Source organism: Macaca thibetana, chromosome 4 (genome assembly GCF_024542745.1).
Source record: "Macaca thibetana thibetana isolate TM-01 chromosome 4, ASM2454274v1, whole genome shotgun sequence".
NCBI classification, from domain to species: Eukaryota; Metazoa; Chordata; class Mammalia; order Primates; family Cercopithecidae; genus Macaca; species Macaca thibetana.
Genome location: NC_065581.1, coordinates 13,033,294 through 13,050,288, shown reverse-complemented (window position 1 = coordinate 13,050,288; position 16,995 = coordinate 13,033,294). Strand labels below are relative to the sequence as shown.

At 40.9% G+C, this 16,995-nt stretch overlaps 1 protein-coding gene across 9 annotated transcripts in view; it reads right to left on the bottom strand.

The window, feature by feature from the left end:
- Window positions 1-16,995, bottom strand: part of PHACTR1 (phosphatase and actin regulator 1) — a 578,071-nt gene that overhangs the window by 232,651 nt on the left and 328,425 nt on the right. For all 9 annotated transcript variants that reach the window (XM_050789316.1, XM_050789314.1, XM_050789313.1 and 6 more), the window contains one exon: window positions 586-750. In XM_050789316.1, the coding sequence (XP_050645273.1) occupies window positions 586-750 (165 nt within the window). The remainder of the gene's footprint in view (window positions 1-585; window positions 751-16,995) is intronic.

The following is a 16,995-nucleotide window of genomic DNA, read 5'->3' as shown; positions in this document are numbered from 1 at the left end:
AGGATCTGTGCTCTTAACCCCTCAGCTGTGCTGACTTTCCCCACATTTCTTTGGTGTTCATTGAGCCACAAACTGTACAGTTATCTTTGCCACTACAATGATTCATTTGTATTCTTTGTTTTCCTGCTATGCCCAAGAATCACTTATTCAAGATTTTTCCTCCATGAAATAACCTATTCTTATCTGCCAGTAACCATATAACTTGTTTTCTGCTATGTGTTCACTTTTACTGGAATAGTGAAAATAACATTGAATATAATAAATGGATCATCAATGCCAGAATAAAAGCATTCAATTATAGAAAAGGTGGAGTTCTAAATTCAGATTATTCATAGATCATATAAAAAGGGTGGTTCTTTAATTTAAAAACAAACAAAAAAACATGAGAAATGAGAAAACACATATAGGATATAAAAGTCATTCTTGGTCATATTGAAGAATTTTTAAAGACAAGGGCAAGTCCAAGGCTTGATATTTTTTTCCCTTTGGTTCAAAAAGTCTATTGCAATTAAATTCTATTAATTAAGATAATAGAGTTGAAGGCAACAAACACCCAATGAGAAATGAAAAAACAAATCATCCTACCTGCTGACGTGTGTTTGAACTTTTCGCTTTTCTTCTTCCTCCATTTCCAAGGCTTGAAAATCCTTCCCAGGTTGGCAAACTTACTTCTCCTGCGGATGGGTGGGGTGTGGGTGCCTGGGACGAGGGAGTCAGAACGCATCGCCGCCAGCCTCTCCACTTCCTCAGCTAGTTATTTCCAAGAAAGAGATGAAAATAAAGAGAGAAAAAGAGTGTTAAAATGAGAGCCTCACAGATGGCCAACATTTTCCATGGTTACAGATAACAGAAACCACGTGACCAGAGTTTCTTTTTGCCTTTTGGAATGGAAGTCATACCAGTGTGTTCTGAAGGCTGAGGACAGTTGGCCAAACCCTAGAGATTCAGAACACCCCAGCCAAATTTGTTCAACTACTACCTAGGCTGGAGGAGGAAGAGAAAGAGGAGGAGAGCTCTCTGGACAAGTCAAGGACTCCCGCCCAAAACAGGGAGAGGCCACCAGAAGATTCAAATGAGAGTCAGTGTAACTACTGGTCCAGCAATTTCTCAAATGAGACTTGGCAAATGCAATCACTACAGCACTGTCTGCTGAGAAAAAAGAAGACGGAAAACATTTATCAACTGTCTATTCCAAAGCCAATGTCTCCAACACCCACTGCTCTCTACTTCCTACTACCTGGCTTTACCTAGACCTTCAGCAGCACTGAAATCTGTTAAGCAAGTGACTGTACTTTAGGATTACTGATTTATTTTAGAATCACTCACACTTCCATTAGATTTTACAATTGTCTTAATTCCACTAGTTTTTCTTTCCCTAGAGTCTTGCTCAAAAAAAAATTCTTAGAAATTGAGAGCTGGGGGTATCTTTAGGGAAAATCTACGCTAATCCCAATAACGGAACACTTGAGCATATTCAGACTTTTAATCTCATAATGCCTAGTGGACCCTTCTTTAAAGGTCACAATCATCCCAACCTCTTTTTACCACATGAAATAAAACTAACTCTTTTCCATATTTACAGAGTCCAATACTCCAACTTGAATTTTTAAGAAAGGAATAATCGGAGAAAACAAGCTCTTTGGCAAAATTGAGGGCATGGATTCAACTTCCCAGAAAGCAAAACGGTATCTGAAGCCATGGCAAATTCCAAACCACTTTGTTTGGCCTTGACCATAGTCTCTCAAAAAAATATCATCCAGACTTCTGTAACCTATGCATTCCTTGCAAGTTCAACCTGTCAATGACCACATAAAAATGATAGTCTGCTTGTTGTGGTCTGAACATACTTTTAACTCAGGAGATCCATTCATTCAATACATATGGAATTTTGAGTGTGTGCTGTGGCAGTTTTATTGGTGACAGATGTGATAAGCTAGTAAGAGCTCCCCACAGCAGGACTGAAAGAAAGCAGATGGAATTGAGAGACACGTCGGAAGCAAAGTCAAAAGAACTTAGTGACTGATTGAGTGACCTGAAGGACTGGAGGCAGATCATTGGCAATTCCCAGATTCAGGTCAGCAGAGTAGTACCCTTCATTCATAGAGATAAGGGAGACAGGGGAGGGCACAGGTTTAGGGGTGAGGACAGCCATGATTTGGACATATTGCAATGAAGAAGGCACTTAAACCTTTTACTACCTGGTTCAACGCACTGGGAGGTCCTTTTTTCAATCATTTAATTAAGTGGCCACTTAAATCTCTGCCAGACACTATGACCATTTCTGGGGAAGACACATAGGAAAACCAGTCTTGAGCACAGAGTTCCAAGGAGGAGATAGAGGGATCAGTGTATAAGAACATACCACAACAGAGCTACGACGTAAAACTCAATGGAGGTGAAGAGGAGAGAGCAACTAATTCTGCTTCACAGCATTGGAGAAGACCTTGAGGGAGGTCACTTTGGGCTTAAGTTTTGAAAGACGAGGGACTGTTTTCCCTGCAAAGGGAAGAGGGAGAAGTGGATCCCTGGGAGGAGAAACAGACCCAACAGGAACAGAGAGGGCTGAAAGTACAGAACGTCTGGGGACTTGAAGGAACTCAGTCAACTGTGAGCCTCAGTGACGTTAGGTGAGATGAAGCACTAATGGAGAGAGAGTGGGGTTGGAGGGTCTGTAACCAGATCATGCAAGCTCTTGAAATGAATTGGCATTTGGGGTTCACCCTCTGAGCAGAGGGACAAGGAGAATTTGAAAATGGGAAACTGGTATTATTACATTCAACCAAAATGTATTGCATGCTCACTCTGTACCGGATGCTTAGGCTATGAGGTAAACAAAACAGATAAAAATACCAATTCATAGAGTTCACATGTGGAGGTAGGGTGAAGGGCAGACAGCAAACACTGAAACCAAATAAATTATAGAGTGTGCCAGAAGATACTTGCTTTGGGGAAAAAAATAATGAGTGGAACCCGGTAAAGTAGATCAAGAGTACCTGGCATGGAATGGGGTGGTCAGCCTGATCGAGAAGGGCCAACCCCCACATTCCATGCCAGGTACTCGAGAATAGGGGAGTCGGCCTGATCAGGATGCAACTAGATTTGTTTCTTAGGAATATCATTGCAGCAGCAAAGGTAACCTGACTCGGAATATGGAGAAATCCTTGACAGCGAGAACCATCAGGAGGACACTGCAATCACAGTGACTAGGATTCAAGCAGGAGCCTGATAGAAGGATAGGAAGAAAAGATGAGATTCAGCCAGGTGGGAGAATCAGCAGATTTGGTAACTCTCTGGATAAACATGAGCAAGTGCCAGGAAGTGAGAATGGCTAACATTTTTAGTTTTCATGACTAGGTCAATGTGATGATTTTACATGTTTTAAAGAATTTGATGATAAAGGAAGAAGCAGAATAGGATGGCAGCTCAATGGGGACAAGAACTTTGCAGCCAGATAATTCAGTATTTTTGCAAAGGCTCTTTAGGGGTTAGAACTTTATTTCCTGAGGTAATGAAGAACCATTGAGAGGAAATTGGCCAAGGTAGGAAGGAGAGACTTGATTTGGGGGTCAGTAGGCTGAGCTGCCAGAGCCAGGGGAAAGTGAGAGACCGAAGATGTAGAATAAAGGCTGAGACATGTATGAAACATGGTTCTTAGGAAGGAGGAGAAGTGGGATCAAAAGTGCACAAAAGTATAAGTGATCAGAAGATTTTATGCTGAGTGATTGAAAGTCTGAACTGAAGTGTCTGATCACAAATGGCATAGATCAGATGTGGGCCTCAGGGAGAATAATCTAGCAGCAGTGGTAAAATAACGGATTATTGGAGGCTAAAGGAGGAAGATAAAAGATTCAGAAGGTTTTAAGTACGGCTGTGGAATGGCTGAGGAGAGTGGTAACAATATCAACAACACAGCTACGACAAGGAATAAAAAAGAAATCAAATCAGGCAAGTAAATGGCCTCAGAAGTAACACTGAATTTGAGCATCCTGCTTTTTAAATGGCATCAGCTGCTCGAGTTGGTGCTTCTTCAACAATGTCAGCAGAGCCACATAAGTAGTGATAATTGCGGGAAACCAAAGCAAAGAGGTATTGAGTCCAGGAGGGAAGCAAAGTCACCACAGTCCAGAGGTCTGATTCTCCCAAGGTCACCTCTTCCATACTCATCACTTTCCCCCGCATTTCTTACCTTGGTGAATAGTCTTTTTGTTGCTTTTGTCCAGATTTTACAAGTCTCCAAACCTACATTGCCAGACTTACTCTCCTGCCTTCAAACCTGTATTGGATACTTTCACTAGAAGTCTGTTCCTTGTAGGAACTACAAGTGGCTTCCCACAGCATATGGTAGGAAGTTCTAATGTCCTATATTAGCCTTCAGACAAGGCCAATAATCACTTATTCAAGCTTTTTTCCTCCATGAAATAACCTATTTTTTGTATTAAAACAGCCTGACTTATTACTCTCAACCTGAGTAAGCTGCTCAGAATGATCTTCTAGCACTTCTCTAAACACGGGTTGTAGTCAAAATGAAATGCTCCCTGTAGAAGCAGCTCATCCCGGGATCTCTGGATGCCAGCGGTCTTCAAGGGGATGGGTATCTGCATTTGGTTGGAAGATTTCCTATCATTCTTTGATTCTCAAGAGAGCCTAAGACACAAAAGGTGAAGTTGTAAAAATATTCAGTTTGAGAATTCTCTGAGTTCAGCCAACATAAAACATCTGCTAAAGGTTAAAGAGAGATTATACACAGAATCCTTTAAAAAAATCAAGAGAGGAATTATTCAGGGTTGATACTGAGTTTGCTTCTCATGGTTGGCACTCAATAATGACTTATTAAATAGATAACTGGATAACTGCATTTGATTCAATTCATTCCCTCACATCTTCAGAGGTATGAAAATAAGTATCGTTATTTGTCTTTAAAAAAAAGTGCCATGAGAACCAAAAGGCTGTTCCACAATCACATCTTTAAGAAATGGATACAAATTATTCTGAAATTGCCCCATTAAAATAATGATATGAAATTAGAAGTGTCTTTGAAAAACCAAGAGTGGCAAGGAACAGAGGGTATTATAAAGGTATAATTATAACTCAGTAGTTAAATGAATCCTTAATAAGTATTATTATGAAATTCATGATGTTTAGCTCTTAAATTCAGTAGATTATTGAGCAGACTGGATCACATTAGGTTTAGTTGATTTATATTTTAATCACCCCATTACATTTTTCTTCAATTCATTTGATGATGGGGGCTAGCTTTGCCATCAGATAATGATATTGGAAGGCTTAAGTGTGAGGATGGCTCAAGAATGAGCCAATTTGTGAATACAGTTTGAAAAGGAAGGGAAGGCTTGGTGCAGTGGCTCACGCCTATAATTACAGCACTTTGGGAGGTCGAGGCAGGTGGATCACCTGAGATCAGGAGTTCAAGACCAGCCTGGCCGACATGGTGAAACCCTGTCTCTACTAAAAATACAAAAAATAAGCTGGGTGTGGTGGCAGGTGCCTGTAATCCCAGCTACTTAGGCTAAGGCAGGAGAATCGCTTGAATCCAAGAGGTGGAGATTGCAGTGAGCGGAGATTGCACCATTGCACTCCAGCCTGGGTGACAAAAGTGAAACTCCATCACACACACACACACAAATAAAAATAAAAAAATAAAAAAAGAGAAAGAGAGAGAAAAGAAAAGGAAGGGTTAAAAAAACAAACAAACAAACAAAAAAAACAAGGGTTCAGAATAAAGTGTTCTCCCACTGCAGGAACCAGAGAAAGAAAGGGATGAAGGCAAGTGGGAGAGCAAGGTGCAGCCTGCCATGTTTTGGAATCACAAACAGCCTTCCTTGGAAATGGAGCATGTAAAGACAGCTTCGCTTCGGCCTGCTCAAAGGTGGCTACCTTATGCTGTCTGGAGAAAATGCTGAGCCACACATGAATCAGCTTGAATGTCAACTGCCAGGACTGAGCATGTTGAATCAAAACGTTGGAAGCTGGGCAGCTGAGCTCCTTCAGAAGGGTGAAGTAAGGAGCGAGCCATGGGCAAGCAAACTCCTGGGGTCTTTCCTGCTCTACCACCCAAGAGAATGCTCTTTAAAGGACCACACAGTTTGGGCTCCCATTTATGACAAAACCGGATTTTGTTTTATCCATAGGGTGGAAATGATTAGGAGATTATTTTTCTTCCTCCTTAGAAAGGCTAGAAAGAAAATATTTGATGTGTGCATGATTTTAATGAACAAGAACCAAAGCACCTAGGCCTGATGGTGTTCTGAACCCCAGCCCTTGTGGCAGCTTGGGATGACTCTTGGTGGGCTCCTAGGGCCAAATAGTAAGTACTTTAGGCTTTATGGACCATATGGTCTCTGTTGAAGTGGGAGGAGCTGGGCCAGGGGCACTCCTCAGGTACACCATATTTCTCATGGTGGTTTGGCTTTCAAAAGGCATGTGCAAGGATGGCACCACCTTGGCTTCCTGCTGGCCTAGAAAGTGCTAGTCATACAGTGTCCCAGAGAGCAACCTGGAATGAAGGAAGCACGGTGTCTGTGCCATCTCATGTCTAGTCAGAGTCAGCACCAGAGGCAGGAGCGCAGCCCATTTGGGACCCCAGTGGAGAGCTCTCCATGTGCTAAGTGCTCCTAGGGTTTTTGGAGGACCTAAGATTCTCATAGATTGGATTCTTGTTTCTTAATCCTAAGTGAACTCAATAACAGAACGTTTCTGTTGCAGGATCTGATAACCTTCACTTTTGCTTGTAATTAGAAGGGGTTATATATCCCCCTTATTTCACCACCCTAGGAATGGGAACCAAAGATCAGAGTGGAGGTAAGCTAGGCTGTCAGCTCACTATGCTGAAGCAGCACTGCCTTTTTTTTTTTTTTTTTTTTTTTTTTGAGACAGGGTTTTGCTCTGTCACCCAGGCTGGAGGCTGGAGTGCAGTGACACGATCTCAGGTCACTGCAACCTCCACCTCCCAGGTTCAAGCCATTCTCATGCCTCAGCCTCCCGAGTAGCCAGGACTACAGGAATGCACCACCACGCTCGGCTAATTTTTGTATTTTTAGCAGAGACAAGGTTTCACCATGTTGTCCAGGCTGGTCTTGAACTCCTAGCCTCATGTGATCCGCCTGCCTTGGCCTCCCAAAGTGCTGGGACTATAGGTGTGAGCCACCACGGCTGGCATGCACTGCCTTTTCCTGTCCTGCAAAATGATGCCGCACAGGTGCCCAGACATTCAGAAAGGTCCCTTTTATAAATGTACTGTCACTTTCAGAGCTACCTTATCATAAACAAATGAAGGGTTAATATGAATTATCATATGAGGACACTATTTTTCCTTTTTCATTCTAAGTCATACCATACTCTTATAGAGGCTGGATCTCTTGGAAGAGTTTCTGACAAGCTAGAATTGATTAACCAGAAGATTTTTTTGTTTTTTGATTTTTATTTTAAAAAGAGTAAAACATGTTTATTCTAAAACTCCAGAGTGCCTATCTGGTTTCATTAGGAATGGGATGGGGACTTAAAGTGGGGAGTGGGTGGGACAACGATTGGGTATTAAAGAGGGAAAACAATGGGGACAACAGAGACTCTTTTAGCACAGAGAGGCTGCCTGGTTAAAGGAAAAATATATGCCACGAAGGAGCTAGGAGATAAATCAACAAGGCTGTGTTGTCCAAGAGCTATTAAACACAGAAACGATGCCTGAGTGCTCATGTTAACATTGGTGAGTACGAGGATCACTGACCTTCACTGCCCTCACCTCCTCCTTTGAGGCTCTTTTGCACCTCTGTGCACCACCCTCCTCCTCCCCATCCCTTAGCGTCCAGTCAAAGAGGGATCCAATTTATGTATTAGCACCAAGCTGTGGACACTGATACTGGCTGAGCATGTGGTAATGAGACAGCAACATTTAACTAAGGGGTTATCTGTCTGAATCCAAAGACTGGATGACTTGAGTAATGCAAGTCCTGGTGGGGATGGAGAGGAGGAGGGAGCTCTGGTGCTCCTCAGCTGCTTGGACACACAGGTGGCTATGTTTTCTACCTGGGAACCATCAGAGGAAATTCCATTTACATTCCACACAAAACACCACCCACACCCCAGACGCAACCATTACGCCACATCATGACATTTGGCAGTCTTCCCCACTATGTCTCTGGAGGGGGAGGTCAGCGTTTACATTGAGAGAGTTCAATCTTATTGCTTACAAGAATGGTAGTCCTCATGCGGGATGAAGCAATAATGTGTGCATGCCTATACGATAGAGTCCTGTGGGCTGGGAGGTGGTGGGAGAAGGGAGGGAAGCTGCATATACCTGGACCCAAACTTCTCAACAGATTTGCTCAGGTGATTGGCCAACCTCCTCCTTTGTCTCTGGCTTCTACAGAGTTCTGCCTGGTAAAGGCAGCTCTAGTCACTGCCAGGGGCAAGTCCCTAGGGATGCTTTCATCATAGGTGTGCTGCCGCCTCCTGCACTGTGAACAGGCAGAGCTGCCCTTTAGTGGTCGCCTGGGAAAACACTGTGCTGACATACAATGCGGGGAGATGGGAAGGAAGGGAAACTCAGGGGTCCATGGGTCCAAAGATGGCCCAAGTCATGTTTCTGTTAATTTGCTCCTGAAGCATGAATTGACAGCTAAGAAGAATACAAGAACATCCATAAATCCTGGTGCCCTAAGATGTATCAATTTTAAAGAAAGCAAGAAGGTAGCTCTACTGGTTTTGGAATCATAGGCCACTGTATCAGAAAGAGGCCACATGACCAATGTGGTTTATGGCACTCTGCATTTCCTCCTAACAGGAGGGGGGATTCTAAATGGTATAGTGCTTCCTTAGGTATCGGTGCTGATGACTACTATGATGGTAAAGATCAAAATTGATGATGATGATGAGGAGGAGGAGAACAGCATTCATAACAGCTAACATTTTTCAGTCGCTAAGTCTATTCCACTGATCTAAGCACTTAAAATGTGTTACCTTATATAATCCTCAAATTAAACTTGTGAGCTAGGGCTATATATTATCCCCATTTTAGAGCTGAAGAAATTGAGAAGGGACTAATGAAGAGGAAAAAGGGATTCTCGAAAGAAGAGAAACACATGCTTTTAATTAAGACATGCCTATTTGCAAGAATATCTCCTCAATGTGTGCGAGTCTGGCTTTTTGAATCTTTGTATTACTCACTAAAGTAGTAAGAGGGCTTCAGGGATGAGGGAGGAAATGAGCTGCTTTTTCAAAAAGGCTGCAAAACAGATGTCAATTATAAATTGATCCTACTGTAGCAAGAGAAAAGAGGTGCTGTCTTACCCTAAAATGTCATAATATAGATGTACACCTGTCTGTAGGTGCCCTGGAGAATACCCGCCCTAGATCACTAGGACAAAAGAACCGGTAGGACATTATCTACTAAGGACCTGTGCCACAAGCTACAATCATGAACTCAGCAGGTGCCAGTCAGGCCTGGAACAGGCTCAGATCTGCTTCACTTAGAAAATGCTAACCATCGTGTATAGGGGAAAAATATTATGAAACCAGGAGGATGAGGGTCCAGATCCGGAATCTACCACCTAATAGCTACTGGTGGAGATGAGTTCTTTCTGGCCCCCACCAGGTTGCAAGGGCTTCCTAATTCTCCTCTGGAGAGTCACTCCTCCTCTCCTTGCACTCTGGGTGGTTCAGGAAGTTCATTTCCATCCTGACGCCAAAAGCAGGCATGTGACCCAGTGCTGGCCAATCAGAGCATTGCATCTCCAAACTCCACCCACAGTAATTCATTCAGGGATGAGCCATGGAGCTTGGCTAGACAATGAGACTCAATGCTGGATTTTGCTGGAACCACTGATAAACATGCTCTTTCAACTGGGATTGCAGATTACATAGGCTCTAAGCCTAGTCAATGTAGGGGTCACAAACTAAAACACCTTCATTTAGCCTTAGTTAATGTTAAAAGAATCTCCAGGTCACAATGATGATTCATAAGCTTTGAGAAGAAACAGCCCTATTATGTCAAATACTTCATATTTCCTAAGAGCTGTGTTGGAAGGATGAAGATATTTCCATTCCATGAACACAGGGCAATGAAGAGAGCATATTGTGAATGGACCAGCCAGGTAGGCAGGAAAGTTTCTATTCACATTTAAAATTATAAAATGTAAAATATTTAAATTTAAAATTATAAAATGTAAAATATTTAAATTTAAAATTATAAAATGTAAAATATTTAAATTTAAAATTATACAAGTTCTATATTGTTAGACTTATTGAGCTAATAGATATTATTATCAAAATTCTTCCTTAGACATTCAGTACAAAATTCTTGTTTTATCTCCCAGGAATGTATCTTTCAACCACTAACACATATAATGACTACAAAAACTTATAAAACATTCTGTTGTTCATTTAATCTATAGAATACATTTGTGTTGGGAACAGAACTTATTTAAAATGTAGATAAACTCCCAAGTCTTGTGTTAAACCAAAGCAACAATCTTTAAATAACGTAGACCCTTTTTTCATCTTAAATTCATAGACCCTAGGGTCTGATATTCTCTTTGCAGTTAAATAAATAGTGTCTTTCACAGACTCAAATCCCACCTCAACAAAGCCTGGTTTCCCCTGCAGGGGTGAGCAAACTCTTTCTGTTAAGCCAAACAGTAAGTACTTTAGGCTTTATGGACCATATAATCTCTGTTGCAGTACTCTACTCTGCTGATGCACTGAAAAAGCAGCGGTAGACTAATATGCCCAAATGGGCATGTCTGTGTTCCAATAAAACTTTATTTATAAAAACAAGCATCTGGCCTGCATGGCCATAGCTTGTCAACCCTTGTCCTATAGAGCTATGGGTAATCTTTCAGACCCCACAACCCTTTTCTTTTTCTTTCTTTTTTTTTGAGACATAATCTCACTTTGTCACCCAGGCTGAAGTGCAGTGGCTCAATCTCAGCTCACTGCAGCCTCCACTTCCCGGGTTCAAGCAGTTCTTGTGTCTCCACCTCCCAAGTAGCTTGGATTACAGGTGCACACCACCACACCCAGCTAATTTTTGTATTTTTAGTAGAGACAGGGTTTTGCCATATTGGCCAGGCTGGTCTCGAACCCCTGACCTCAAGTGATCCTCCCACCTCGGCCTCTCAAAGTGCTGGGATTACAGGCGCAAGCCACCATGCCCAGCCCTTTCAGTCACTTTAATGGCAGAGGCTGCCTAAGAATGGAGCCACAACAGAGACAAAGAGAACAGAGATGACTCAATGAAACTGAAACCTCATTACATCACTTGGTCTTCTGGATCCAGCCCTACCTGAAACCATTATAACCCTGAATATTTACCTTATACAAAGCAATAAATTCTCTTTTTCACTTACACTAGGTTGAGTGGGGTTCTCTTTTACTTGCAACTAAAAAGCTTCTAACAAATTTACTGTGTGACCTTAGGAAAGTCCCATCAGCTTCCTCTCTGTAAAATGGGGATAATACAGACTTATAAAGATTAATAGGCATGTACTACAATCACTCTTTTGGGGCACAGAACATGGGCTCCACTAAAGTTAACTGAAAGTGAAAAGTCTCCTCTGGTATCAGTCAGACCACCTGGCTAATAAGGGTTCCACTAGGGGTGAAGTTCATTACCACTTCACCACTAGAATATCGCTTACGGACTTACATGAATTTAAAAAGTTTTGGAGGCTCTCAACTGTGCTGTCTCTTCAGACTAGTGGATCTCAAAATTTAGTGCATATAAGAATCAACTGAAGTACCTGTTAAAAATTTTAATCCCATTTCACACCTACAGAACCAGGAATATGAATGCATAAATAGGCAGCCCAGGTAAGTTTGACAGCAGTGTTCTGAGAATCACTCTTTGAGACGTGCAGCACTCCTACTGAGCCCTAGGATCCTACTCCCTTCTTACCAACTATATCCATTGCCTTCAGGTGGCTGGCTAAGAAGAAAGATCCTTAGTATAGAAAATTCAGTCATACTTCAGTGGTGTCTGCCAGTCCCTAAAACCTGAAATCACTGGGAATTATTTTAAAATGCCTAATGTTCATGTAGTGCTTTATTCTAAGTGCTTTCAGATCTATTATCTCATTAGATCTTCACAACACCCCCATTATGTAGGTAGGGCATAACATTTCATTTGTTTCTCTATATATGACTATGGTACTATTTTCTCCAAGAATTGAATTACAATTTAGCCTTTTAATGGCTCTCAGAAGGTCTGCAGTAAACCTTTTAAACTCTGTTAAACCCTTTATTTTCCAAACTTAACTTAATCACAAATATGGTTGGCTGGTGGTTTTTTTGTGGGACACCATTGAGATCTCACAGACTTGTGTTCCATGAAACACAATTTATCAAATGTTGAGTATCTTTTTGTACCATTCTATAGTTAAAGGAACCGAGATACAGAGGAGTCAAGGGATTTGCCTAGAATGTGTCAACTCACACAAAGTTACCATGGTCCAGGACTGAGTCTAGAGACTTGTCATTCACATGTCTTTTCCTGTGGATGGTTTGAGGATGCTCAAGACCAGGCGGTGCAGGCTTTTTGATTACACCTTTGCAAAATCTTTCCCTCCATTAATACTGTCAAGGTTAACACACTCCTGGACATTTTTTTCTCTCTTGAACTCATTCCAAAATCTCATGATAACAGCCACTCTGTTACCTATTAAGTGTAGGATGATAGAGAACCTGATGAAACTTTACATTCCATTTGAGAATCATTTCTTGAGTCTACTTCCTTTTAAGCTCAGATTTCTCATTTTCTCTCCCTGATGACATTACCCTGTTTCCTTATGTAGCTCCCATTACCTCCCAGATGAGTTTTTCAGTGCCATTTGTCATTTGTGTAGTGATGAGGTGAAATCCAAATAGTACTTCTGAAGTGAATATTTTTGCAAGGGTGTTGATCCTTGCTATAATATTCTTTTCTTCTTCTCTTCTCTCTCTCTCTCTCTCTCTATATGTGTGTGTGTGTGTGTGTGTGTGTGTGTGTGTGTGTGTGTGTGTGTTTTAATTACCACCAGTGGCTCTAACTTGGACCTGTTTTGATTATTACTCAGAAAGTAAGGAACCGTGCTCATATCTTTGTCAAGACTTTCACAAGGAATTCTTAATTGTTCTTGTCTCAGAACACAGAAATTGACTTCCATTAGTCTTTTTTTCAGAGGTAAATGTCGTATTCTTTTTGTCCTGTTGATTCCTTTGGGGACTTTTTATTATTCTTCTGCATGAAAGATGTTAAATTTTTAAAGAGGTCTCAACAGAGAAAGTCACCTGTTAATTTTGCCCCAAAGGAAGTTCTGAATTCACATTTGATTTAGTGTTTATTTTTAAATTATTACTTTCCTTATTTTTGATTTCTTTTCCCCAAATATCTGGATGTATTGACCTGAGAGCCTAGAATTGGGACTTTGAACATCAGGTTTATAAGTGCACTTAATCATCACTTGCTCTGTAACCACAGGCAAGTTAATCAGCCTCTCAAAACTACGTTTCCTTAGCTATAAAAATGGAAATAGCAATATCTACCTCTCTGATTGCATATATAACCATTATACTAATACATGGAAGCTCTGGTATAATAAGTGGCATTTTGTGGGTGCTCATTAAATATTTCCTGACTCCAAATTTAGAGTGTTGATTGCTTATAACCATTTCAGTCTGTATACACTCTTGATTTTACTTGAATCTCACAGGAAGGTGGTGGCTGGTGGGCACGGTCCTGTGTCTCCGCTGGAGGGTATGAGAAAGAGCAGCTAATGACTATCCAGTAAGACTCATCGATGAAACTAACTAAGCCACACCAGATCTAAGTGGGAATTTTCCCCAAGTTGAATTGTTGGCTACAATTTGGGCTTATCATCTGTCAAACATGTTTTCCTGCATTACTTGCAATATGGTTTTTTAATGTATATAGCATCTTTTCCGTTTTCCTTTAGGCCACATAATGAAACTCATCTTAACTAAATCAGCTCTATTTGTGCTTGTTCCTTTTTCCCTTTCCAAAATTTAAGCATTAAATTATAAGGCAACAGGTCAAGGAAAGAAAAAAGGACAGTCACAAGAAATAGAGAAACAGGCTGATGTCGAGGGTCCTGCTCTCAGACCTGTCCCTTCAGGAACTTTTGGGGAGTACTTTTGGGAACTTTTGGGAAGCATGAGTACAGGAGGTTATGATGCATTGATGTGGCAAAAATTTGTTAAGCATTTATTGTACAATTCAAATTATGAGGGTAGGGATTTTGAAGAAAGAGGAAATTTCTACTCTTTAAAATCCTAAAATGCAAAGTACCGTACAAGAGCAAACATTATTTTATTTTTAGAGGAATTAACATATAAAGCATGTATATAATGAAAGATAATAGAAACTGCCCTGTGTGGTGGAATAATCTTAAAGGTCTCATTATTTAATGCAAAAGCATCATCTGTTTCTGGGGCCAAGCTCAAAAGTTAAAAAGATTATCAGTATTCACAGATAATTCCTGACTACCCCAGATTTATTTTAATAGGAAAAGAAACTTCATTTACTTTTATCCATGCCTGGGAATCTCTAAGCACAATAAGTAGCTACAGTTTCCAGAGTGCCCTGCTATCTTTGCACTCTGTTTCCTAATGATCATTTCAACTGGTTTCTGAATTAAAGAGCCATTCCCTTAAAAACAGTCACCACAAGGGACCTTGGTCTGGAATCCTTGTTATGTTTGCCAGGAAGTCAGAATTGTGAGGACCGGGTGGGTTAATGACATGAGCTGCAATCCCCACAAATAATTCTTCTACTTTATCTACCAGAAAAACTCAGGAGAGTGCCTGAGTTCATCAGAGAGTAGGCAATATTGATGGGAACTTTACGGCAGAGCTAATCAAATATCAATCTTGGCTATCCTGAAACGGATTCCGAAGGCAAAGAAAGGCTTTGCCACTGAAATGCAAGATTTGTCGAAAAAAAAAAAATCTCTGTTATCAGTCCACATTTCCTGCTTTAGACCCTACAAATAGAAAATATTTTTTAAGGTTTTCTCATTGAAAACATATTTAAGTGCTTACTGTGTGCAAGAGGAGTAAATGGCCATCCTCACAGCAACTATCTGAATAGTGTTTTATCATTTATCAAGGACTTGCCCAGTTATTTTATCATTTGATCCCTACAACAAACCAATAAGAAAGGTGAAGTGAATATTTTAAATCCTATTTTACACAAGAGCAAATTGACAATGGCCACCTGCCAAATCCATTCTTCTATTTAGTGAATACATTTTGATTTTTTGCCCCACTAAAAGAATGTTTCCCAGCCTCCTGTGAGGGTAGGTGGGGCCTATTATAAAGCTTTTACCAATGAGATATGAACCAAAGGGTTCCAAGTGACTTCTGGGAAATCTGCTTAAAGATAAGAGATGTGCCATTTCTTCGGTTTGCTTTTCCCTTCATCCAGTTTTCTAGATCAGAGAAGTGATGGCTGGAACATGGAAGGCACTGTGAGGACAAGGGCCACTTCATAGTAATAACGTAGTTGTAAGCTAGGAGGCATCTTGGTCTTTAAGAACTTTGTGGAGCCATCATGCATAGCAGCCTTAAACTGACCACCTCTGTGCTTCTTTTATATGAGAGAAAAATTCATCCCTATCTTGTGTTAGTTATTACTATTTTGAGTTGGTTTTATGCAGCTGAACCTAATCCTAATGCAAAGAAGTAACTTGCCTGAGTTTATACAAACTCTATAGTTTCTAAGTGGCAGAACATCAAGTGCTGACATACATGTCCATATTTCACACACTCTCTCTCTCTCTGGCAGAATTTCAGAACCTTTTATAAACTGCTTTTTAGTTTGTAAAGGAGCCAAGTCCTTCCTTTTTTTTTTTTTTTTTTTTTTTTAACACTTGAACACTCATGCAAAAGAAGCTGATCCCCAGGAAGGCTTCCTCCCTTTCCCTTTCCCCTGTCTCTAGAGTATTTTGTACCTCTCAGGCCTTGAGTTAAATTATGGAATTTCCCATGGTTCAGTTCTCCCTAGACCATTTCATTTGTACCTATGGCTCTAATTACCATTGATAATCTTAATATTTTTAAATTTCTATTTCCAGCCCAGAAAGCTCTTCTCATTGACACAGTTCTTACTAGCTGTGTAACACCAGCCAAGTTTTTAACTTCTCTAGGTCTCAGTTACCACATCTGGAATATGGGGATAATAACAGCCTCTGCTTCATGGGTTATTGTGAGAATTATATTATTTCATACAAAATAATATTTGGAAAAATATCTGAATTAATACTAGCCTCATCATGACTCTGCATCTCCAAATAACATTTCATAGGCACCTCATCTTCACTTTATCTAAAGTGAATTATTCTTACCCTTAACTGGATCATTCTTCAGTAATGGCAATGACAGTGATCTAATTGCTCAGAGAGAAACCCACAAGTTGTCCTTGATACCACCTTTTTCCTTATGGCCACCAGCTCTAACTCATCACCAAAACTGGTCAAAGGTAACTCTTAACTATTTGCCAACTCTCCCCACTTCTCTCCTCATGTAGATCAGTTATCCATATCATCAGTTTCTGTGTTCTGACTTTCGTTACTTGCCCTCAAGTCTTCCACACGGCAGCCAGGAACGTAGCTTCTAAAGATGAATCAAAGCATGCCATGGCTCCTCTATGAATCCCCCAGTGGGTCCTCCTTGCTCTTAAGGCCCTGGAGGCTTCACATCAGCGCACAAGGACATGGTCTCTCCCATCTCCAATCACTCACTGGCTCCAGTTCTGCTCCTCATTCTAGCCTTCAAATACAAGAAACCCATCATTTCTGCCTCAAGGCCATTCGGTCTGCCTGGCTAATTAATTTTTACCAGTCACTGCTGCATGCTAGTTTCCTCTGTAAAAAAAAATGCTGCACCCTTATCTGTCCATCTTCCTTTTTAATATAACCCAGACTGTGCTCCAACATTTAGCTTCTTCACCAGACCATCAGCTTCCTAGAAGTTGATCCCACCCAAGCTCTA